This window comes from Xenopus tropicalis, chromosome 9 (assembly GCF_000004195.4).
Source record: "Xenopus tropicalis strain Nigerian chromosome 9, UCB_Xtro_10.0, whole genome shotgun sequence".
NCBI classification, from domain to species: domain Eukaryota; kingdom Metazoa; phylum Chordata; class Amphibia; order Anura; family Pipidae; genus Xenopus; species Xenopus tropicalis.
Window position 1 is genome coordinate 30772547 of NC_030685.2, and position 25340 is coordinate 30797886.

The following is a 25340-nucleotide window of genomic DNA, read 5'->3' on the forward strand; positions in this document are numbered from 1 at the left end:
CATGGGTGAAAAAAGCTATCAATACTGTCTTGTATGAAGCCTCTCCTGATAATGGCAGATACCTCTTGAAACAATCTGGATCATGCCTGACCTTACAACCAATATGTTCCCTTCAAAATATTTCCTGATAAGATGAGTAAATTAAAACTAATGAGAGAAAAAGAAATATGACTCATGTATCACCAAATATTCAACATAACATATTCAAACACTATGCCAAGAAAGTCATCAGATGGCACATTGTTTGGACCAGTTCAACATCTTCATGTCAAAATATTGGCACTTTTTTTTTTATTTTATCAGAAAATATGGCTTTATATACATAAGAGTTATTCAGAGAGTTAGAAATAATGGCAAAGATATCCCCAGCCCTTAAAAGACTACAAAATTACCTTCTTGAGAAGGAAATAAAATAAAAATGCTTAAAGCCATTACAAAATCCCACTTACATAAGCCTACACAAAACAAGAACACAGGGTAATAATCAAACCAGCGCACCAAATTAGGCTAATAATCATGCAAATGATAATAATACCCAAGCAAAGTGGGCTAAGTGATTATTACTGGCCATTAAATTCTTTGTTTATTTTTGAGCTAAAGGCACAAAGGACTTCTGCTAAGCAAATGGCACATAAAATACATTCTGCACACAGATTGGGCTGCATTATAGTGGACAGTGCTAGTTATGGATGGATGCAGATTCAATAATTAATAAAGCAGCATTAATAAATGACAATGTTTTAATGTTACTGAAAAGAGACATCTTCTAACAGCATTATAAAAAAAACACCAGATGGGTTCATTCTATTTTAGTTTGCCAAATGCCATCTGTAGCATTAAATATTTCTTCTCAATGTATGTGCTTAGTGCTGCTCAGTTCTCAAGCATATGCCACCAGTCCTGCCATCATAAACGCATCTCAGTCATCATGATAGAAGATCAGATACTGTTACAAGTGAAAGAGATATCTTTGTGCCCGCAGGACAGAGCTTCTTGGCACGATGAATGTGTATAAAGTAAGCAGGGTGCCAACCTGACATTCTCTGCTATGAGCAAATATTTCAAGACCTTAATGGAAGAGTGCCCATGCATCTAAAAGACAAGTTATCATAGAGAGCGAGGGTCAATATTTTAATATTCTTTACAGAGCAATGATGCGCCTCTGTATGGCGACTAGGGTCCAACTTTAGGGCTTAATGATAGGCCTTCGATCTTCCGAGTTGTGTTGTTCACTCTCCTGTACAGGGCTCTGGGTACATAGGGAAATCTTTCTTCTGCCCAAAAGGTCACTTGCTTACCCAGTTGCTTTACAAAAGTAAAAATGGACCACCAATAGGTCAGATACTGTTAAACATGTATATTGTTGTACCCACAGGACGGAGCTTGTAGCACAGCGCTTGTGCGTAAAATAAGGGTGCAAACTTGGAATTCTGAAAGTGCTACAAGATCCAGCATGGAAAAGTGGCCATTCATCTAAAGGCCAAGTTATCATATAGAGAGGTAATCACCTCACAACACAACTCGGAAGATCTTCACATTCTTTACAAATCAGTTATGTATCTCTGGATGGCTCCAGGGGTCCAACTTTAAAGCTGAAAGATAGGCCTTCAATATTCACTACCTTATACTTTCCATTAACTCTGGGAATTTTCTTGTATAGAGGGAGGATTCTCTAAGACAGGGATTCCCAACCTTTTTTACCCATGAGCCCCACAATGTAAAAAGTGTTGGTGAGCAACACAAGAATGAAAAAAGTTTTTTGGGGAGGTCAAATAAGAATTGTGATTGACTGGTTGCCCTATATGGACTGCTAGCCTGCAGGTGACTCTGCTTGCAGTAAAACTGTGTCTCTGTGCTTCAAAAACTTGAATCAAAGCCAGAAATGTAAAAATGAGCATCTACTTTGAGGCCACTGGGAACAACATTAAAAGGGGTGGTGAGCAACATGTTGCTCACAAGCCACTGGTTGGGGATCACTGCTCTAAAGGTGACCACACACGTAGCGATTTTCGATCACCATCGGTTGTACAAAAGATCGTTCCCACCCTCCACAAACGTTCAGAGCTGAAACAGCAGATATGGAGGTAGAAACAATAGGAATTCTACCTCCTTCTGCCGATTCAGCGCTGAAGGCAGATTTTGCTCAGGCGCCTTCTATGGTGCCCGATCAAAATCTTTTAACCTGGTGGATCGGCGAGTCGACCGATATCAGCAGCCTTCTGCGATATCGGTCGCCTTGCTGAGTCGCCATAAACACACTGAATATCATACGAAACAAGATTTCATACAATATCGGTGCGTGTATGGCCAGCTTAAGACATTCAACTTGGGCTGTATTATATAAATGTCACACATGTCATACCAACTGATATTTCCAGCTAACTAATTCAGATGAACAAGATGAAAGAACATGTGTTTTAATACACTTGCCCCTAGTCAATGTTATCTTTCCTTCACACTTTCATAACAACATCCCCTTTAGATTTCAATCATAAAACAAAAACTGCCTCCGGTTCCTATAGAATACTCTGAAAAGCAGTTAGTGAGGTGCATATTGACAACTGGTGCTTTCCATCTAATGGCAGCAGTGGTCAAACACCTTACTAATGCCCACGTGCCTTATTTATTCCCAGAAGGCTGGGAGTTACGGCCCAACATTATTCAGAGCCCCAAGGTTAGGAAATATGAGGCCGAAGATACATTATTCAACAGAAAACAATTGGCATCTGCTTAACGTCACTCCTTCTCAACACAATAAATCATTTTCAGGGTAAATTTGTGCGACTTAATTAACAGCCCACTTCCGTCATGCCGATGACCTCTTGCAATGTTATTATTTGATTGCTTGGCCTTGCTGCTCCTAAAGCCATGGAGGTAGGGTTTCGAAGGCTTTGCATCTACCTACTATATTTACACAGCAAAAATGAAAATCCAGCAAATGTGTTTTAAATTGCATATATTTAAATGCAGGATTCAAAGCAGCATTAACGAGTTCTACAGAAGAAATAGTGGTATTAAGTGATGAACAAAATGTCATGGGATTCTGTGCGAGCTAAAGCTTTCTTAACCATGTTAGGACTTCATCTGGCAGCAGGGCTGAATGAGTGTTTAAATCAATTTTGTATTGTAACTGAATTAGAAGAAATGATAGTAATACCCACAAGCTGCAAAATGAGTTTAGTCCTCCCAATGTCCAACAATGCGCTGGGTTTTTCCAATAAGAGTTTTTAACTGGTTTTATATGAATCCCAACTTTGTACAAAACTTTTTTTTGAGACAAAACTTAAAAAACAAGCTTTGATGCTTCTTTAGTAACGTAATGGGAATTTTTCCCAGTCCAGTAACCCATTGCAACCAATAATCATCAATGTTTATAGATACAGTGGGGTTAGAATAATAAACAAAACTATGTATTACAGCAATGGAGCAAATGTATATGACACAAACACATCTTAAACCCAATATGGTAGAATTTGCAGGACTTTACCATAGTTAACGTGGTAAGACAGTTGCAGTGCTGGGACTCAACCCTAACTATGGTACTAACTGTGTGAGGTTTGTATTTATCCCTCATGTTTGCCTGGGTTTCTTCCCACAGACCAAAATTTGGCTTCTTATCAGGACCTTAGTATACTGTAAATGACCACTGAGGTCAATGATCTTAATGTTTTGTATAGGAACCAAGGAGAAGTCTGGATAGGAAACAGCCAGACACAAGTTAAATAATGAAACTAGGATTTTTTTTTTTTTTAGCAGAGCAAACATTAAAGGCCAGGGTCAGACTGCGGTGTGCGGACCCACTGGGGCTGCTGCCCAGGCCCCCCCAACTTGTCCCTCCCCCCTAATACGCATAGGCTTGATAGGGAGGGGTGAACTGGCACCAGAAGGGAAGGCAGGGAAAAAGTCCAAAATACAGCACTGCAAGGGTTAATGTAAACAAACACCAGATTAGGGCAGAGCTGGCAGAGTTTAAACAAAGTCAGGTAGGGAAGGGTCAAAGCAGGAACAATTCTGGCGTCACAAAACAATGGCGGCTCAGTGACATCAAGTGGCAGGCAACCCCACCTAGAGCCGTGAGCCTATGGCCGGGTAATTAGATTGCAAACTCCACTGAGGCAGGGACTGATGGCGAATGATTATTCTCTGCCAGCTGCAGTTTATAACCTTGGTGCCTTATAAATAAATGATAATAACAATTAAAAATGCACTACTAATGCAAAGATGAGAAAAGCACAGCCCTCCCATTAGAGAAAGTAAGTGTGTGCGAGAGGCATCCTTGCCCAAATATTTCATACACTCTTTATTTCATTCCATTCGCCCGGTGGAGAAATCCGCCTAATGTAAAACAAATGATGATCTATGGCCATAAAGAGTTGTTCCGCACACTGACACGGTTACTGAGCTAAGGAAACTTAGGCACAGCGTCATAGGCAGACGCCGCTCGCTTCATTGTGGAAGCGCAGACACGTTCCGAGCCCTACCTGCCCAGCTGGGTTTGTGCAATGCAATCTGACTGCCTACAGGGCCCAAAAGAAGATAATTCTGAGAACAGAGGGAAACATGTTATAAAAGCTGATTGCGAGGAAGAGACCAATAATTCTCCGCTCTACGGGAGGGATCAGTACAATCCAGCGAAGCTCTCCAGCAATGAACAGGTAAACAACTTTGGATAAAGGTTAGCTGGTAATAAAAGCCAGGCAGACAGCACTATTGGAGCACATTCTACGAATACCAATGAGCATCACTTTGAATCCCTTTAACTATTCTGTATTAATAAGATAATCAAGCTGCTTCTTTATTCTCCCCCAGCCCCATTACTCTTCAGTCCCATAAAAATGATCTGTTCCCCTACTAGCACTCAGAATGAGCAGGAACAGATTATCAATCAAACTTGGCAGTAAATTGTCATTATTTGATCATTTATGTACATAGCAGACATGATACATAGAGGGCCTTGCCCACAAGTGCTTGCAGGCTAAAGTATTAGAGAGCAATTATCATAAGTTGTTCAATATTATAGGGCACAATCTGATAAATCACTAGGCCTATATACTATGGGGGCCATTTACTAACATTTATTATTTTCCCCAAGATTTGTGTATTTTTGTGCCAAAAGTCTATTTTTTGTGTATTTTTTTTGCCATTAATTATGCATCAAAACCACAAAAAAATTCAAATGTAAAAACAGGCCATCAAAAAGCTGTTGAAGTAATATAAAAGTTAATGGGAGTTGCCCTAGGCAAATTGTAACAGTCCTTATTTAATTCATGGTTATAAAGTTTTCCTATATTTTTATTGTTTGTTTGTAGGTGCACAATAATTCTTACTAAAGCTAAAAATTCAAGGTTTTTGTATTCTTTTCATTATGCATTTTAATTCATTGGTGCTTTTTCAATTTGGGTCTTTTAATAAATGATTAGGCGTTTTTTGGTTTTAGTGGAAATGAGTTTATTTGTGGTTTCAAAAAACTCTAACCTAATAAAAGGCACTAAATTTGCCCAGTAGCGGTAACCCATAGCAACCAATAAGTGTTGCCTCCAAGTGTTGGGACAGGTGCAAATACAAAAATCAGTGCAAATGGCCATGTTTATTGCCCTTTGCCCTGCACCCTGTTCCCCAGGAGAGGGCTGAGCACAGAGACCTATTATTCTGACAGTGCTGCTGTGTTTGGTAGAGATGTATTTAAGAGGAGCTTACTGGGGTATGACAGTCATTCTCCTGCAGGGCATGAATAACGGGCAGACAACAGAAGCACGTGCCTAGGGCAAAACTGTGGGGAGGTGCTAGGCAGGTACCTCTTCTGTAGCATACCCAGGCCATTTTAGTTTAACGCCTTGCCCTTTGGTAATGCCTGCATGCTTATATGTGTGTGCACAGAGGGGCCAGATGGCCAGTTGGGTTGCCTAGGGCACTGCCTAGGCGCCTGGCACTGATCCTTTGGGTACCCCCTAGCTTTCCCATCATTCAAATAAAACACAGTAGCATGTGTAACGTATAGGGCTACATTGCGGCTACAGCAATGCGTGTGATTTTGTGCCCATTTCTGTCCAGAGATTTTGAAAACCCAAGCCATGTCCTACTTACAATTATGTGAGATGGAACAAAGTACTTGGACAATTAAGTTTGGGGCTGTTATGTCCTTTGTTGCCAATTTAGTTTTGCAAGGAAACCCCAGTTCCACACTGAAATTTAGTTGGATGCCCATTCACTTCTAGTTTGTGCAAATACATAGCAGTTTTATTTTCATGTAAAAACAACTCTATCAGACACTCATGGTCAAATCTAAAACAGTGCTCAGCGCCTTCTGACAAACATGCAGGTCTTCTTTATTCCGACTGGTTAGACTAAATGACTTGGCTTTTAACGTTCTTGGCAATGTATTACTTTGCCTTTACATATTTCTCTAGGATTACTCAGAAAGCCATGTAATGTGTTGATGTTATTAGACTTCATTAAAATGATACTTTAATGAGGGTTTTCCATTTTATGACATTGGTTTATTAACAGACTGTAAAATTGCACATTTAAAATTCGTATTTGATCACTGCCGCTTTCAAGAACAGAACTCACTATCAAGGAGGAAAATAAAATTAGGAGAGCGATGCCATGCTTAAAGGACCACTATAACATATTTTATGCTTAGTATAGATTTATGTCATGGATAGAAACAGTTAAATGCATATTAAGCATTGCCTATGCTACCACTATTTCTCTGTTCCCTACCTTCCTTATCACCTCACATTGGCCTTCTATAGTGTTAAAATCTATAAGAGGGACAGCTAGAACAAACAAATATATATGCAGACAAGGGACTCTATGTGCCCTTAGGCTATACATGGCCTGATCCATACAGTATCTACCTGGCCAACAGGTCAAATGGACAGATATCATACACATGCATGGCCGCCCTTCTATTGTTCAGCAAGTTCAGCAGCTCTCCAGTTTGAAACTTCAGCAGCTATCTGCTTGCTAGGGTTCAGAAAAACCTAAAAACATAAATATAGGCCTGGATAGAAGACGAGTAAAAAAGAATGGACACCAACTGTTAAGTTGCTAAGACATTCTAGAACATACTGAAAGATAACGTACAGGCAAATTACACATTTAATTGTTAATTATCCTTAACATAAGTACTTCTTTCTTTCCTGTTGTCTTATTGTATTCTAGAAGAAGCCAGGAAGAAGGTAGGTGCAATAACAATGACAGTGTTGGGGGTGTGGCCAGCTGAATAGGGCTGGGAGAAAATCTCCATAGTAGAAAGCAAAACCCTATCCTGTCACATGACTCAACATCCATCCATGGCACATGGCAAGCCATTTCAGCCAAATGTCTAGATCGGGGATCCCCAACCTTTATTACTCGTGAGCCACAGTCAAATGTAAAAAGACTTGGAGAGCAACACAAGCATCATAAAAGTTCATGGAGGTGCCAAATAAGGGCTAAGATTGGCTATTATGCAGCCTCTATGCACATTATCAACTTACAGGGGGCTTTATTTGGTACGAAATCCTGTTTTTATTCAACCAAAACTTGCCCCCAAGTCAGGAATTCAAAAATAACTACCTGGTTGGGGGCACTGAGAGCAACATCCAAGGGGTTGGTGAGCAACATGTTGCCCCCGAGCCACTGGTTGGGGATCACTGGTCTAGATTAAACCATATAGCCTGGCTTGAGTTACTAGAAAACACAAAGGGACTCTTTAAAACCATGGTTTCTAAACAAGCTATTTCCTCTGTCTTTTCATATACAGATTAATTGTTGAGACAATTTCGCAGCCTACCTGAGAGTGTTCATTGCCTCATTTGTAAAAGAGATGTTTTGATCTGATGAGCCCATCTGAGACTTTAAGACTTTCAGCTCTGCCATTAACTGGAAAAAGAAAAATATGGGAAAGACGATTATTAATGTCAGTACCTCTGCATTTATTGTGTGCGTGCTAACAAGGAGCTAGAAATAAATGAGCACATACACTTTTTAAGGCAATTCAAATGCACAAGTAGATTATAGAATTATTCATGCAGAATTAAATATCCCTTTTCTCCTTAATTATACATATTCATAGCCACCATCATTTAGATACAAGAGCAGCTAAACAGTGCCCGTGTGTAATATTTATAGCCGGATATCCGTGAATAGTGCACAATATTCACATACAATAAGGGGCCACTTCATATTTATTACATGTAAATTTTATAACTAATAAGAAGAGAACAAATTAATGCTGAATGTGCAGAACCACAATGAGAAAATGGCAACTCTCAACCTTGGGTTGCAGCCAGCATGTTGGGAATGACAGACAAACATTGTGGTCCACTTGTGCAAAGTATTTGGCTTCAGAGGAGAAGTGCCACTATGTCATCAGGAAAACGTTAGAGAGCATCCTGGAGCAGAAGTCCCATAAACCTTTTCAAATATGGGGCCAAAGTCCTTCAAAGGCGGGAGAAACAAGCCACAATGCACATTAATAGATAATTTGACTTTGTACCAAAGCATTTGGGGGGAAGGGGTGGAAAAAAGTGTATCCAAAAACTTGACTTGTTATCTTCACTATTGAAAAATTACTCATCAAAGCCTTCATGAGAGATTGTAAAAGTGATATGGAAGTTAAAGGGTAATTATTTATATAGCGCATTTCTCTCATGGGTCTCATAAAAGAAATGAGAGAAACTCTAGATCTTCTAGAGGCTTTAACAGAATCTGCCATTACAACATCACTAGGAAGGGCATTCCCCAACCTCAGTGCCCGCACAGTAAAGAGCCACCTACACTGCTTCAAATGAAGGTTATGTTTCTCAAGTCTAAGGGCTCTGGTGTGCTGATTGTTTTTATGCAAAAAAAATACCCTCCTTACTATCTGTTTTTTGTCCAGAGAAAACAATCCCAGCCTTATCATCCTCCACCACATTTCCTAGCCTAGTTGCACATCTCTGCACTCTCTCCATCTTATTTTAATCTCCTTCACAATGGCTGGAGTTGAAAATTGCACTGCATACTCAAGGTGAGGCCTTACCAGAGACCAATAAAAAGGCAAAATTATGTTTTTATCCCTTGAATTAATGCCTTTTTTATGCAAGACAGCACTTTATTTGCTTTAGTAGCCATAGAGTGACAATGCCTAAGGTTATGCAGTGTTATCCCCCAAAAAATCCTCAAACACTTCTTGTTGCAGAAGGCCAAAACCATGCTACCTTTAGTGTATAATTAGAAAGTATGTTATTTCTACCAAAGTTCGTAACCTTGAATTTATTAACATTAAACCTCATATGCCAGTTTGCTGTGCATTTCTCATGCTAGGCACATTAGGTATGCCAGGTCATCAGGAGATTACGTGACTCAGGGTCACAAGGAATTGAACTAGGGTCTCCAACATGAGAAGCCACATTAAAAGATGATTACGTAACCTCTAGTCCAATTCTTCAGTTTCACCAGCCTGAGGGTAGAGACCTGTATTGTTACTTTCCATACAGTATGTCCAATACAGGAATGTCCTTTGGTTTAAAGTTAACGCTCAATCAAGTTGGAGTATATGTATGCATGGAACTGATAGGCACACAGAGTAAGGCAGGGTTGTCCAGCTGCTTTGGAGCAGTAACTCTTATGGTTTACTATTAAACACCAGTGGAACCTATTTCAGAGTATCTCAGGTTCTACAGTCCAGCATCAGTAGGGAAGGCTAGATATACCTAGTGGAAGCAGTGGGCTTAACATTACATACAAGCATAAGGAACAGGGTACAAACTATTAAACTTCTCCTTTAGAGCTAATGTAGCAGCCTCAGCCAGGCAGGACCAAGAAGCACACCAACACGCACGCGCTTTCACACATTACTGTTTATTCAGAGACCGATAAGATTATCATAGCAAAAAATGTTTCTCTCAATTTTCTGATTAAACAGCTTATCTGTGACTCCATTCGGTCTATCAAAGGCGGCTGGGAGGAAAGGAAAGAGAGGCTATTCACACAAGTGCAGAGCTGCAAATGCAAGGCATGGATTTCCAGCTCGACTTCTGAGATCTATTCCCTTCCCTCTTCAACTTAGATGGGCGCCCAGCACTGAAATTAAATAGCACATTTTCACACCAGACACTATCTGAAACTCAAAAGGTTTGAAATGTTGAGCTGGACATGACTTACGATGAGAACCAAACATAACAGCAAGCTAAATTTTGTCCACAGAAAGTCAATATTCATTTTTCAGTTCCAAAGTGTGTGTTTGTTTTTGTTAATACTATTATTCTAATTATTTTCCCTTAAAGGGAATTATGTATTATACAGAGTAATGAACATCCTGTACAGGGTCGGACTGGGGGGTGCAGGGCCCACCGGGGCTCCCGCCCCAGGGGCCCTGCAGGTGTCCCAGCCGCGTCCCCTAACCCCCCCCAGGGGCCCCGCCTGACGTCCTCCCCAAGCGCGTATAAATTGAACGCGTCGGGGAGGAACAGTCAGTAGGGGGAGCGCCGGCAAAGGTCGGACTGGGCCGCTGGGGCCCACAAGGGCCGGGGCCCACCGGGATTTTTCCCGGTGTCCCGGCGGCCCAGTCCGACCCTGATCCTGTATATAATATCCTTATAAATGGTGTTTAGTGAAGTCATCAGTTATAAAAGATGCTTAGTAATGTAATAATTGTCACATGCTTTACTGAAACTTGTGTATTATAAGAAATAATTCACCCCCTGTTGTAAAATATAAGGATATTAGAAGTCACCTTGGAGTTCCATGACCTGTATAAAAGCACTCAACCTTCAGCCTAGTGCTTATATATGGTCATGTTGCTCCTCAGTGACTTAAAATAGCCCTATATTTTATTCATTTACTATAATATATATATATATATATATAGAGAGAGAGGGAGAGAGAATTTTTTTTTTACACTATATCTTTAGTATATGCAGAAAGAGAACAGTCCCCCTGCCCCACATAATCTGTTTTTATAAACAAGGCATGGGTTATACATACTGTTGTCCCCAGCCTGTAAACCAACCCCTGTTTTGAACAAGATATTTTCTGTATAATTTTCAGCGTAGATTAAAGAATGTTTGCCACCTACTGGCTGTTGCTTGTTGTGTTCGTCTAAACATTATGTACATTAGAGTACAATATGATTAATACATGAGAGGAACCATCAGGAGTCCTTATTAAATTCTGCAAAGCCCCACTGGAAGTCAATGAAATTTCCAGAGTTTATGGTAAGTATAAAGTTAGTGTCATGCCTATTTTATGTAATCATTTATCCGGTGCTTAAAAATGAATACGCTGCACAACTAAGCAAAGCCATTACGGAAATAAAAGCTTATTTAAGAGAACTATATTAATACTTTATGTCACGCCGTGTACCACTGGCTCTAGAACCTGCTGCTTTTGGTACCCTTCATTTAGAGTCTACTAATATTTACTTAATGTCTAGCCGCTTGCGAATGTATCTCACATCAATAATATTAAATATGTGTCTCTGTGGCTGTCCAGGATTCCTGATCCACAAAACAAACATGGATGGCGTGCACTGCTTACGTTTCACTAATGATTACATGCACTCAGACATCACTCAATATATACATGAATAGGACCTGTTATCCAGAATGCTTGTGACCTGGGGCTTTCTGGATAAGGGATCTTTCCGTAATTTGGATCTCCATACCTTAAGTCTACTAAAAAATAATTTGAACATAATAGGTTGTTTTGCCTCCAATATGCATTAATTATATATTAGTTAGGATCAAGTAGAAGGTACTGTTTTATTATTACAGAGAAAAAGGAAATAATTTTTAAAAATTAGAATTATTTGCTTATAATGGAGTCTATGGGAGATGGCCTTTCCGTAATTCAGAACTGAATTAAGCTACCAAGAAATGCCCCTACAAGGGGTTATTTAAGGGGAGGGCATTTCTTAGTAGCTTATTGCACAGACATGTCTTAGTGTCTTTATATATATATATATATATATATATATATATATATATATATATATATATATAAATAAATTGGTTAGTGCAGAGGAGCTCATCTTTGTCTATATGAATTTTGTGGTCACAGCCTTCTTATACCCCCACCTAATGGTTTAAAGTTTAGTGGTGAGGACTTTACCCTTTTTTTTTTTTTTTTTGGCTATAGTTTCACCAGTAATAGCCTATGACAAACATTGGATCTTCCCTTGGAACAGGGTCAGTGGTTTCTTTAACCTATAAATTAGAGCCTGAAACACATGCAATTTGGACCTTTCCATGTTATAGAACAGTTAATATATTTAATCTTTCCCTTCATGTTGACTTTGGTAACATTTTATAGTTCTACACCTTATTTACTATATTATCTTGACAGACCAACAGTCAGTAGGGTCAACGGCTATTGGATTTGGTTAAATACAGTTAATACAGTCTGGTGGCAAAGTCTAAAAATATTCCAACTTAGTGACTTCCTTTTCTCTAAGCCCATACTCCAGCCTGTCCCTACCCAGAGTATTGTGGGAAAATAAACATTGGTTCACAACAGAATACTATCCCTATGCCCAGGGGTCCAGGGAAGTCAATGGCCTAGAAAAGGTAAAAGCTTCTTGCTAGGTTTCTGAGAAATCAATACTAGTACACACTTTCCCAGAATCCATATATTCCCATGTGCTGGAGCACTAATGAACTAACTCCAAACTTAGATTATTGATTTCGTTTGCAGTTTATCCAACAATATATTGCATCCAAATATTTTATTTTTCAAGTGGAAGTGAGTTACCCATGTGCCTGTACATCACTGCCATTGACCTCTGCTGATGCATATTGGCAGCCCAAAAGCAAGTACCACCCAGCTTCTAAAAATATCGAATGGTGTGCAAGCAATAGTTTAAAGGAGAAGAAAGTCTTAAATAGACTTTGCTGTATTTTTATATAAATTGTCCACCATGAGCTCACCATCTTGGATTTTGTAGGGTCAGTCTTTGAGTGTCAGTGACACACATGCTCAGTGTGGTTTCAGCTTCCATGATCTGATCAAGCATTGAAAGTTCCCCTTATTATTCTGGGTTCATAGTAGCTTGTGACATGATAGAAGAAAGAAAAAAGGGACCCGAAAGAGAGGTGTGCAAAGGGCACACAGATTTGCTGGGAGTGAAGAGAGGGAGGGACAGTAGAGGAATAGAAGAACACAGAGGACAGAAGGAGCCTTCATGCCCATCCAGCCTGTCATTTAATTCTGCGTACCCTTACGGAACCACAAATGAATCAGCTAGCAGGGTATCTCTCAGCTTTACCAACCAACGACTAGATCCTTGTGGGCTGCTGTGAGAATATGCTGTAAATGTGCACGGAGGAGGTGTAGATTTCAGAACGAGTGACAAAACAGAAGACTTGAGAGTGATGAATACCTCCACTGTGCATGCATATAATTACGTATATAAATCTGAAGGTCTGCTAGAGGTCCCCAAACAGATCATCTTCACTTTATAGCCGAGCGCCTGCAGGTGTTACGGAACAAACATTTGCTTATAAACATATGTAGAATTACTCGGTGAGTGATTGCCTTCAAGCTGCTTATTCATTTTCTGCAATGAACGTGTAAATGCCGCTTGGCATGGGGGTTGAATGACAAACACTCCCTTCTGTCTGTAGATGAGAGGCTTTTTGGCATATGTGATCGACCATAACCCAAATAGATGGAGTCTTGATAACACAAATTGCGCATGTACATTCAGTGAGATAACAGGGAAAACCTCTTTGGTAACAGTCAATATTACTTAACTAAGCATGGTACATGTTATGGATGAAGCACTTTTTATATCATTCTTTGCAAACTCTTATAGTTCCTTTAATGACAAATGCCTAAACATCAGCTAACATCCAAACAAAGATCTTCCAAGCATGACAATTATCACCATAAAGGAGAGAAACTGTATTCCAAAAATGTACTGGCTGACCAAGCTGAAATTGTTGCATTACTTTAGTATAACTTTATTGTGTGGGCATTCAATCACACAGTGCTTTTTTCCCCCCACTATAGCTACCCTTTATATAAAAAGTATTGCCTCCAATATCATGCTCCACAAATACATATTCACTATATTGCCAAAAGTATAAAGGCATATTTGTGGGCAAATCACCACCATAGAATTTCACCAACCAGATGTCTGGTTTAGAAGCTGTCAGGAGAACAATAACTGACACCATACATCATGCTCATAGCATATTCGGCAGAAGGGAAATAGTAGTCTCGGGTTGTTTTCCATCGTTTAGGCTGGGGTCACAGGAACTTCTTATTTGTGGGAATAATTAAGGTGAAGTAATGTTGAGTTCCAAAGTTTGACTGCAAACAATAATGGACTGGGTCTATTTTGCATGGTTTGGAAAAGGGTTCAACTGAAAGCAAACATTAAGGCTACAGAGTATGATACTATTCTTGACGATTACATGTTTTTTACTTTCTGGCAACTGTTTCAGAAAGGCTTTTTCCTGTTTAAGAACCTTAAAGGAACAGTAACACTAAAAAATGAAAGAGCTTTAAAGTAATAAAAATATAACGCACTGTTGCCCTGCACTGGTAAAACTGGTGTGTTTGCTACAGAAACCCTACTATAGTTTATATAATAAGCTGCTGTGTAGCCATGGGGGCAGCCATTCAAGCTGGAAAAAGGAGAAAAGGCACAGGTTACATAGCAGATAACAAATAAGCTCTGTAGAATACAATAGTGTTTTATCTGTTATCTGCTATGTGCCTGTGCCTTTTCTCATTTGAATGGCTGCCCCCATGGCTACATAGCAGCTTATTTATATAAATTATAGTAGCCTTCTGAAGTAAACACACAACTTTTACCAGTGCACGGCAGCAGCACATTATATTTTAGTTACTTTTATACACTTTCATTTTTTGGTGTTACTGTTCCTTTAATGCTCCCAGGCACAAGGCAAGGTTGGTACAGAATGGGTTTGCTGGGATGGAAGTAGAAGAACGCAACTGGTCTGTACATAGCCCTCAACCCAACTGGACACCTGTGAGGTGAATTAGAATGCCAACTGCAGGTCAGACCCAATCTCTAACAGTGTCTAATCTGATACTATTCTGGCTGAATGGAAGCAGACAGCACCAATAGGGCTGCAGTCCAAAATCCAGGATAAAGCCTTTCCAGAAGACAGCAGCAAGGGGTGGAGCAACTTCATATTAATACCCTTAGTTTGGGAATAAGTTCAACTAGCAAGTCTGCATACATTTGCTAATACAGTGTATATACTGTAGAGATCTCCAAGCATATTCACTATTAGATTTTCATTATTATATATTCATTTCCCTTTAGAGATAAACGAATAGAGCCCCACCACAACCTAATACTTTTTAAGGCCCTCTCGCGTGTTGTTTGGTAGAATGCTGACTCACACTGAAATGATTTTGTAATATTCTGGGAATCCCTGATACATGTTCCTTAACATAATTTTCCTCTAGTAAGACCAAGTGTTCCTGATGTCAGCCCAGGACTCATTGCATGAGTGGGTTATTGCAGAAGATTTAAAAAAAAGGAAAACAAAAAAGGTTGAGGAAGCCTAGTGAAAGACAAATACAAAAAAAAATATGAAGTTCTTGTAAAAAAAAGTTAATAAACTTCCATCTAAAGAGTGGTAGTTTATGTCCCCTTTAAAGGCTGAAAGGTAGGTACCTAATGCATGATGACAAGCAGAGGGTTCAGTGAGCTGATAAGTTATTGCTCTCAAATGAGCATAATATAGAGTTAGTCTTTCAGGAGGATTTTACACATAATACCATTAACCTTCTCTGTGAAAATAAAGAATTCTTCATGATTTACTTTGTAAGTGAGGCTAAGCAAGGTTATTACTGGCTTGCTCAAATTAAACCTTGGTAAAGCCTGTCAAATGATATATTGCATCGAGTATCGTATAATGAAACAGATTCGGAAGGTACCATTGTATGCCTAACAAAGTAAGATGCCAATGCAGGCAAACAATGGTGCATCAAATCTGCCTTCTATGTACGGCTGACCTTCATTGCAAATACATAATAACAGTTGAGGGCAATTTCACTTTTCAGACAGCTTCCAATGCAGAACTACTCTTGAAATATGAAGACAGTATAATGCAAATGGCTGTCAACCCATTGTGAAGTCCTAAGACCAGTAGAAGCATTAGGCTAGTGCCAAAACAACTCGCCTCCCAATAGTCACGTTATTAAGCAGCACATTTGAACAGCTTATTGAACAAGGGGCTTGGGTAACATTCACTTTCAAACACCTAGACAGGGAGGCGGGGAAAAGGTAAATATAAAAACCCTGTCAATTGATGGTGAAGTTGCTGGCATAAAAGGTGAATGAAGGTTGAAATGAGTAAAAAATGTCAATGCGAAACAGGGAAAGTTATTTAAACACACAAATATTTAAACTACTATTTTTTTTAAAAAAAGAGGCAAACTATAGGGTTTCTGAAGCAAACACACAACTTTTATTAGTGCTGACTAGTTACAATTACATTATATTTTAAAGAAGAATGAAAGGTAAAAACAAAGTAAGCTTTATCATAAAGGTCTATGTAAATAAAGCCATAAGCACTCACAGAAATGCTGCACCGAGTCTCCTATCAAAAGAAACACAGGGTTTCTTGTCTCCTTTTTTGTAAACATGTTCTTTGGTATCAGACTTCCTCTCTCAGAAAAATCCTTCATTTCACGTCTGTGCAGCTCTCTCTTCTCTCCCTTCTTCTTCCCCCTCCCATAAGAATTCACTCCCCCTCCCATCAGAATGTGTGATCTAAGCTATCAACCTCTAGAGCTGCAGCAGGAAGCTACAGGAGACCAAGCTAATACAGCTGCTTTTTTTAAACAAACTGAGTGAGCTTCTAGGGTTCTTTCATTGAAACGCTTTCTGCAGAATAAATATAGCGTTCTAGGTGGCACTAATGTGGCAAATCTATTCATTCTATTCTGAATTCTATTCATTTTTTTTGGTGTTACTGTTCCTTTAAGTTCAGAACTTGTCACTCCACTGGTTAATAACTCCAACAATTTCAACTTCATCTCTTAATTCTCCCCCCCCCCCCATTACTGTACAACTGTACTCATTCACTGGTCAAACAGGAGACCTTCCTCGCACACCCTAGCTCTCCAAAAAATTTGAAAAGCTTGGTGCACAATGCTGGAAAGATCGGCACCTCCCAAAATTACAAATAGTAAAAAAGCAGTGGCACTCAGAGCTACAAATGGGACAAGCCCTTAGAAATCTTTATTGCGGAGGTGCAATATTTCAGGGCAAAGTAATCCCTTTATCAAGCATACGCTCAAGTGCCAGTGCTTTTTTACTGCTCATTCACTGGTCAAACATAACTATCCTTTATCATTATTGAAGCCAACAGTGCACACAAAAATAAATAGTGGAAATTTAAAAAAAAAGTTTAATTATGTTAATAGTGAAATGATTATAAAATCTAATGTATGACTAATGTTCCCTTTGTGTCCTTAACATAAAGCTATGGTGGTAACTCCTACGTAAATCTGACTTGACTGCAATTTGCAATGGGATTTCTTTCTCGTTGTTCTTTGCTAAACTTAATATTAAATGCAACACAATAGAGGAGAACAACATTTTAAGTTGAAAACATAAAAAGACAGAAGGCTATTGTGGTAAAGCAAAAGCCTATTAAAGAGGACAAATTGCATCCCAGGGCCTATTATAGCATATTGATGCCCTGTGATATATTAAATGTGGCTGGCAAATAATAAGAAAATCTGTCTGAATCTGAGACACATTTAAACTTAGTAAAAAAACCGAGGATATTGTATAAGGCAGTAGAGATTATTGAAAATTGCCTGGAATGTAAAAGAAAATAAATAAATAGACTGCAACAGTCGTCGGCCTAAAAGTAAAGAAGCCAGCGTGTACTGAATGGTGAAAAAAAAGACAAGTGTTGTTATATTATAATCCTAATGTTAATCCCTGGCACAATAGCCCATCAGAAAATGTTTGTAATACACAAAACAATACCATAACACAAAACATACCATCAAAGCACCAATCAGAAGATTTCTGTATTTACTGGTCCACAGCTCTACTCTTTGTTGACAACCTCCATCACTTGGTCTGTCTCTCAAGTCTAGCTTCTATCCATGCTCTAACTGCATTTTCACAACAAAACATCTACAGTCACCCTCAGAACCACATTCTCTCTAATTGGTAGAAGAAATTGTCCATACTGACATTCTTTAGTTGTAAGAACATGTTTGCCTCTTTTATGGAGAAAGGGGTAGGATGACCATCTATGACCTCCTGACAGATATACCATAAACGTTGTAGACTTTCTGCAAGTCAAAGATGGTCATCTTGGCAACTAAAGCCCTAAATGGATATTGTATTCCTAGAAAAGAACAATCAACATGGAACAATAAATACCTCATTGAGGAAGGGGTGTGTGGGTGAGTGAATAAAGTATTAAAGAACAAAAGAAAAGAAGAGAAAAGATATTGGATAAATCACAGGACACAAGAGAAAAGATTGTTTGTGATAAAGGAAAATATCAGTTGTTATTGAGATAGGGAGGATGAAAGTTAGAGACAGAACAGGGGGCAATAAAAGTTGATAGACTAGCAGTCATTTTATCCCATTATACTAGGTGGCATTTATAGAATAGAGGGGCACACATACATTTCCTAACAGTTTCATCAAAAAACTGAAGTGTTTTAAAGTAATTAAAATATAATGTGCTGTTGCTCTGCAAAAAAATTGTGTTTTTGCTACAGTAAAGCTACTATATAAATAAGCTGCTGTGTAGCCATGGGGGCAGCCATTCAAGCTGGAAAAAAGGAGAAAAGGCACAGGTTACATAGCAGATAACTAGTAGATAAGCCCCATATAATGGGGTTTATCTGTTATCTGCTAAGCAACCTGTGCCTTTTCTCCTTTGAATGGCTGCCCCCATGGCTACACAGCAGCTTACTTATATAAACTATAGTAGTCTTTCTGAGGAAAACACACCAGTTGTACCAGTGCAGGGCAACAGAACATTATATTGTAATTACTTTTATACACTTTAATTTTGTGGTGTTACTGTTCCTTTAAGAGGCAATGTTTTCCCCCCATGTTCCTCCATTCACACTATAATTGGGCATCGCTCATAAAGCGATTCAAGGATTAAGCACTACAAAGTTCAATTCCCTACTGCCTCACTTTACTCTTTTTCCCTTCTTTACAAAAAAATCTCTTTACCATACACAACGAACTAATAGATCATCTGACTGCTCAGCTTGCAGGCCGAACACCTCACAACTAGTGTAAATCAAGTCAGTGACAGCCGAGGATATATTTTTTAGTTAAATGTAATGTAAAAGAAATATAATTATAATGGTGAGTATTATGATTTACACAACTTTTCAATCACAATTTTACTCCAGGTTCATATTTTTCTCACCACGCTCGAACACATGGAACTTCCCTATAAAGGTAGGATCCATCCATCATACTTTCTACTGGTTAATTCCCAGCAGGACAAACTCAGAAGGCTATGCAATTTTATTGGAACACTACAGTGTTATACCATGTTTTATTGGCAATATCATAAATTTCAGACTTCTGCACCACTACAACAGAGATTCACTAACCTTTACACCAACACAGCAACAAAAACATACATGTTAAACAAAAATATAAGAACAAACACCCAAGAGAAAATCAAAATGAGGGATTGTCACACTGCAGTTTTAAAAGTGCAAGTAAAGGTCTATACTTTGAAAGTAACAACCACCCTAGAAACACTAAGCGGGAGATTTATCATGATTCAAGTCTTTTTGCGATAAAAAAACCCATGTTTCACAAACTCAAATTTTCAGTATTTATTAAGTGCAAACAAAACCCAAAAACTTGAATGTAAACATTTGCCATTCAATAGAAGTCAATGGGAGTTGTCCTAGGCAAAGTCAAGACAAATTTTCAAACCCAAATTTTTTTACGTTTTTTTTGAGTTTGAAACTTGAAAAATTCAAGGTATTTGAGTTTTTCATTGAAATATGTTTTCCTTATTAATAAATAATGAGCGTTTGATATGAAATTTGATTCGATTTAGAACAACAAACTCACAAACTGGAAAACTGATAAATAAGCCCATAAATGTCACACACTGTTAATGGCCTGTCGAAGTGAGGGGACCTGATGCTTGTGTGCACCAATACCCTGTAGTCCAGAAAAGTCCAGTGTGTGAGCTTTATGGTATAAAAATAAGAGGCTATGGCAGAGGAACCTGGGAAATCTGGATCAAATGAGGAGTGGGGTTGCCAAGTTCAGAACCCAATAATTTCCTGGGTCCTTTGGATTAGTCTAACTTTCTTTAGATACTGTAATGTTGAACATCTAATAACTCACCTTTAAACATGTAAACATCACAGGAATAAGAGGAGTAAGGACCCAAAAGTTGGAAAAATGTTTTATGCAAGACACAAAATGGCCTTCCTTCTAGAGATGTACATGTGCAGATATTTTAATTTATTTACTTTCATTTTACAGTTTATGTAAAGGAGCTAAAGCTTCAGAAAGGAACTGCCATTTCACACTGCTTTTGACACATTCCTAAAAAGCCCTAGCTGTTTAAAAAGAAAAAAAAATGCAGCAGCTAATTGGGTCAAATCTTTCGAGAATCCATATTCCAGCCTCGGCTAATTGGTTTGCAAGAACAAAGCCTACTATTTTTATAGCGGGAAAAAAAATGGCTCGTTTTAGGCAAAGCAAACACAAACCCGCAGCCAAGGTCAGGCAAATAAGAGATTAAACAAGCCAGCTTTTCAAACATCTTTCCCAGGCAAACAACGTTTCCCATTTTTTTGTTAAAGAGAGCAATTTTTCAAGTTTATATAGAATGTCACCATTTCATTCTGAAATATAATCTTTATGAGAGAAGGGTTGCTGTCCCCATTTTCAATCTCTGAAGTTAATATAGAAATTTATATTCCTTGCTCCCACCATGCTCTCTTAAATTAAGAGGCGTAATTACCAACAGCGCCTGCTGCAAAGGAAAAAAAACGCCAAGGGAGAAGAGCCTGTCACAGCCAGACGCATAAAGATACCAATTCCCCCTCCTCTTTTGATATCCCTCTTACTGGAGGTGGCTAGTGATGCGGCAGCTGCTATCTCTTCCATTAGCAACAATTGTTTGCAAGTAAAATCTCAAGTCAGACATCTATTGCAGAGAAATAATCCAAAATAAACTTTAACAAGAGTCGACTCGAATAGAAGACAACCTTAACATACCAATTGAAATAAAAATAAACAATGCAATGAGGCTTCTATGGACCATGACAAGGAAACATAGATGAGACCTTAATAATGAAAGGCTTGATGATCTGAGGTTAACAGAGCCTATCCACATATTGCATGGTGGTGTCAATGCAGAATGATTCCTATGCTTTTTGGAGGATTACAAAGTGAACATATTCACTGGGAGGGAGGTTATAACAAAACAGACAGACATGCAAACTGAAAACCCTTTATATAGCACAGAAAAGGATTAACCAATCCCCCAAAAAGTGCAGAATAATTGGCTTCTACTTAGCAGACTCTAGTGTTTAACTACCACATATGGAACTAGACTGTAAGCTTCACTGCCAATAGGAATAATATGTAAGATGAAAAAAGCTGTATAAAAGCACTCAGCCTTTGGCCTCATAATAATGAAAGTCCTCACTGACTTATAATATCCTTATATTTTACAATAGAGGGTACATTACTCCATATATATTTGCTAATGAAGTCCAAGAACTGTCTATCAGAAAAGGTTTAAAAAAGAAAGTGTATTGGGATAATGTAAATAAAGCAGTATAGTACCTGTGGGAGTGGGATGATACAGTATAGTACCTGTGGGAGTGGGATGATACAGTATAGTACCTGTGGGAGTGGGATGATACAGTATAGTACCTGTGGGAGTGGGATGATACAGTATAGTACCTGTGGGAGTGGGATGATACAGTATAGTACCTGTGGGGAGTGGGATGATGATAAATTATAGTACCTGTGGGGAGTGGGATGATGATACAGTATAGTACCTGTGGGGAGTGGGATGATGATAAAGTATAGTACCTGTGGGGAGTGGGATGATACAGTATAGTACCTGTGGGGAGTGGGATGATGATACAGTATAGTACCTGTGGGGAGTGGGATGATGATACAGTATAGTACCTGTGGGGAGTGGGATGATGATACAGTATAGTACCTGTGGGGAGTGGGATGATGATACAGTATAATACCTGTGGGGAGTGGGATGATACAGTATAGTACCTGTGGGAGTGGGATGATACAGTATAGTACCTGTGGGAGTGGGATGATACAGTATAGTACCTGTGGGAGTGGGATGATACAGTATAGTACCTGTGGGAGTGGGATGATGATACAGTATAGTACCTGTGGGAGTGGGATGATGATACAGTATAGTACCTGTGGGAGTGGGATGATGATACAGTATAGTACCTGTGGGAGTGGGATGATACAGTATAGTACCTGTGGGAGTGGGATGATACAGTATAGTACCTGTGGGAGTGGGGTGAGGATACAGTATAGTACCTGTGGGGAGTGGGATGAGGATACAGTATAGTACCTGTGGGAGTGGGATGATGATACAGTATAGTACCTGTGGGAGTGGGATGATGATACAGTATAGTACCTGTGGGAGTGGGATGATACAGTATAATACCTGTGGGAGTGGGATGATACAGTATAGTACCTGTGGGAGTGGGATGATACAGTATAGTACCTGTGGGAGTGGGATGATACAGTATAGTACCTGTGGGAGTGGGATGATACAGTATAGTACCTGTGGGGAGTGGGATGATACAGTATAGTACCTGGAAGGTTCCGGATCTTCCCTTGCTCTGTCTGTCAGTTCTTTCCCTGGCAGCACTGAATGCAAAGCACATACTGGTACGTGAGCCACATTACAATTCCATCAGCAGAAGCTCTGTTTACCTTGGAGAGGGAGAGTGCCAGATAGCAGAGCTATGAACCCCAAAACAGACTGCAAAAACAGTTTTTGCTCCTAGAACTTTAAGAACTCTTAACATACTGTAACAGTAATGTGTAGCAAATGGTTGAATCAATATTTTCCCTAACATATTCCACTGCCCTTCATCTGGTCCATAACAATCTATAAATCTCAACTTTTACCAAACATAAATGTCAGATCTATTTGCCAAGGTAAATGGCCCATAATGAGACCAATGCCCCCTTATGGACACAAGTCAGAAGAAGAGAAGAACCACCAACAGTCCAAAGGAGCCAGGAGAATCTAATCAGTACAATGTTGCTGATGAGCCAGACACAAGGAGTTACATGGAGAACAGTTACTAATCAAAAGAAATACAATGAGCCATGCTTCAATGCATGGGAATGCCAAACACATTAGTTTTGTTTGACAGGAAATATTGTTGCAAAAAAAAATTTTTTTTGTAAACTTTGTTTTTATTAGTTTTTCACATGTTTGCAGACCCAATGTGTTGGAGGCGTATGAAAAATAAAAAATACAAAATAGTGCAATATGTTTCAAAAGTTAATGAAACTGAAATAAAGGAGTTATGCCTATAACTCCAAATAATAACAAAGTGCACATAAAATCTACAAATCGCAGTGTGGTGTAGTTGCACACTCATCAGATGGTAGTTAAGATGCTTGCTCCTGATGAAGCGTGGCGGACACGTGAAACGCGTAGAGCTGTTTGTGATACATTTTATTCTTATCCAGATCCTGTAAGTAGCCTGTACTGCAGCAGGATTATTTTTAATAAAGGGTATTACACTATATTCTGTTTTTATCTTTTGCTTTCCCAAATTGAATGGAGATCTTGAACCTACCTCTATCAACAGTGGATTTCATTTACCTCTGCATATTTTAACTACCATCTGGTGAGTGTGCAACTACACCACACTGCGATTTGTAGATTTGATGTGCAAACTTTTTTCTTTCACATGTTTCATTGTTGCAGTTGTTTCACATATTACATGCATATCATTTTGTATATCATTAAAAGAAATAAAAAAAAAAACATTTTAACAGTTTGCGCTCTAGGTCTCTATTCTAATATGTATCGTTCCCTACTAACATTTCAGTTTCTCCCTCACTTGTCTATTACTTTTGACTGTTTTAATTAAAGGGGGGGGGGGGGGGGGTCAAAAAAATATATATTTTTTGCATAATTTTTCATTGAAGCATATTGGAAAATGCACATTTTAAAGAAAGGTGAATTGATATATTTTCATGATATGTTCAGTACAGTCATTCTTTTTTTTTTAATCAACCTCATCCTCTGAAATCTGTTGGGGTTAGGGATGCACTATATGCAAGATTCCGGTCATGATTCAGCCGACTTCTTCAGAGATGATACGATTTCTTTATTTCAAAATTCTGTCTTCTTAGAACCCCTTAATCCATTGAAGTATAATCCACAATCAAATTTGCACATTCAAATGAGAATGTAAGAATATAAGGCAGTGATCCCGCTTGTGTTGGCTCACGGATAAGAAAGGTTGGGGACCCCTGGGTTAAGGGTTTCTAAGAAGGCAGAATTTTTAATACAACCACATACATTGTAATAGCTTGTTTCATAAAGATATGAATCATTAAACTATAGAGGTATCAAGAAGAGTTCTGCAACCATCAAACCTTGGGCTGACAACCGCTGACTGTAAATACCAATGGTATTTGTAATGGTCCAGTTGGAATTCTGGAGTTTGTTTACAGTCAGTCCCTTAGACTGAGGCTCATTTCTGGGAAAATGAAAAGAGCTGAGGTTTACAGCACTTTAACAGGTCACCTACTGGTATATAGGGGCAGAAACAGATACTTTATTTGCTAATCAAATAAGTTAAATATCCCACATTTGGGCACAACTGCCATTGATTTATTGATATTAGGGTTTTACGGAAACATTTTCTTAATTAATGGATATAGCCAGAACGAAAGGCTGCATGGTAATCACTTGTTTCAGCCCAAAAAAATACAGAATTATGAGCCAAGTAAAATAATTATCTGAGGTTTCTTGATGAGGAGAGATTATGTTACCTCACTGGGGCCAGCTCGTGGAATGGCTGTAGATGGCATCTAATGCTGGCAAAATAAAAGGCGAAACATAACATCTCTGGGAAATGCTTTTAGAGATTAATCTGCAACTGTTCAAACATGGGAGATTTGACAGCCTTGTTTATGTTTTTTTTCCCTCTGTGACTGTGCATCAGATTGAATGTTCCATTACAATGACGTTGATTAATATCTGTATGCTGTTTCTTTGAAGTCAAATTTGGATTTCATTATTGCAAACCAGCTAGCTTTTAACAGCCAATGGGAAAAGGGACCGTGCTGTAGAAATCAATGTGGTAATATATTTAGGGATCATTAAACATGG

At 38.8% G+C, this 25340-nt stretch overlaps 1 protein-coding gene across 6 annotated transcripts in view; it reads right to left on the minus strand.

Moving 5' to 3' along the window:
- mad1l1 (mitotic arrest deficient 1 like 1) overlaps positions 1-25340 on the minus strand; it is a 494211-nt gene that overhangs the window by 223374 nt on the left and 245497 nt on the right. For all 6 annotated transcript variants that reach the window (XM_031892606.1, XM_031892604.1, XM_031892605.1 and 3 more), the window contains 1 exon segment: positions 7781-7869. In XM_031892606.1, the coding sequence (XP_031748466.1) occupies positions 7781-7869 (89 nt within the window).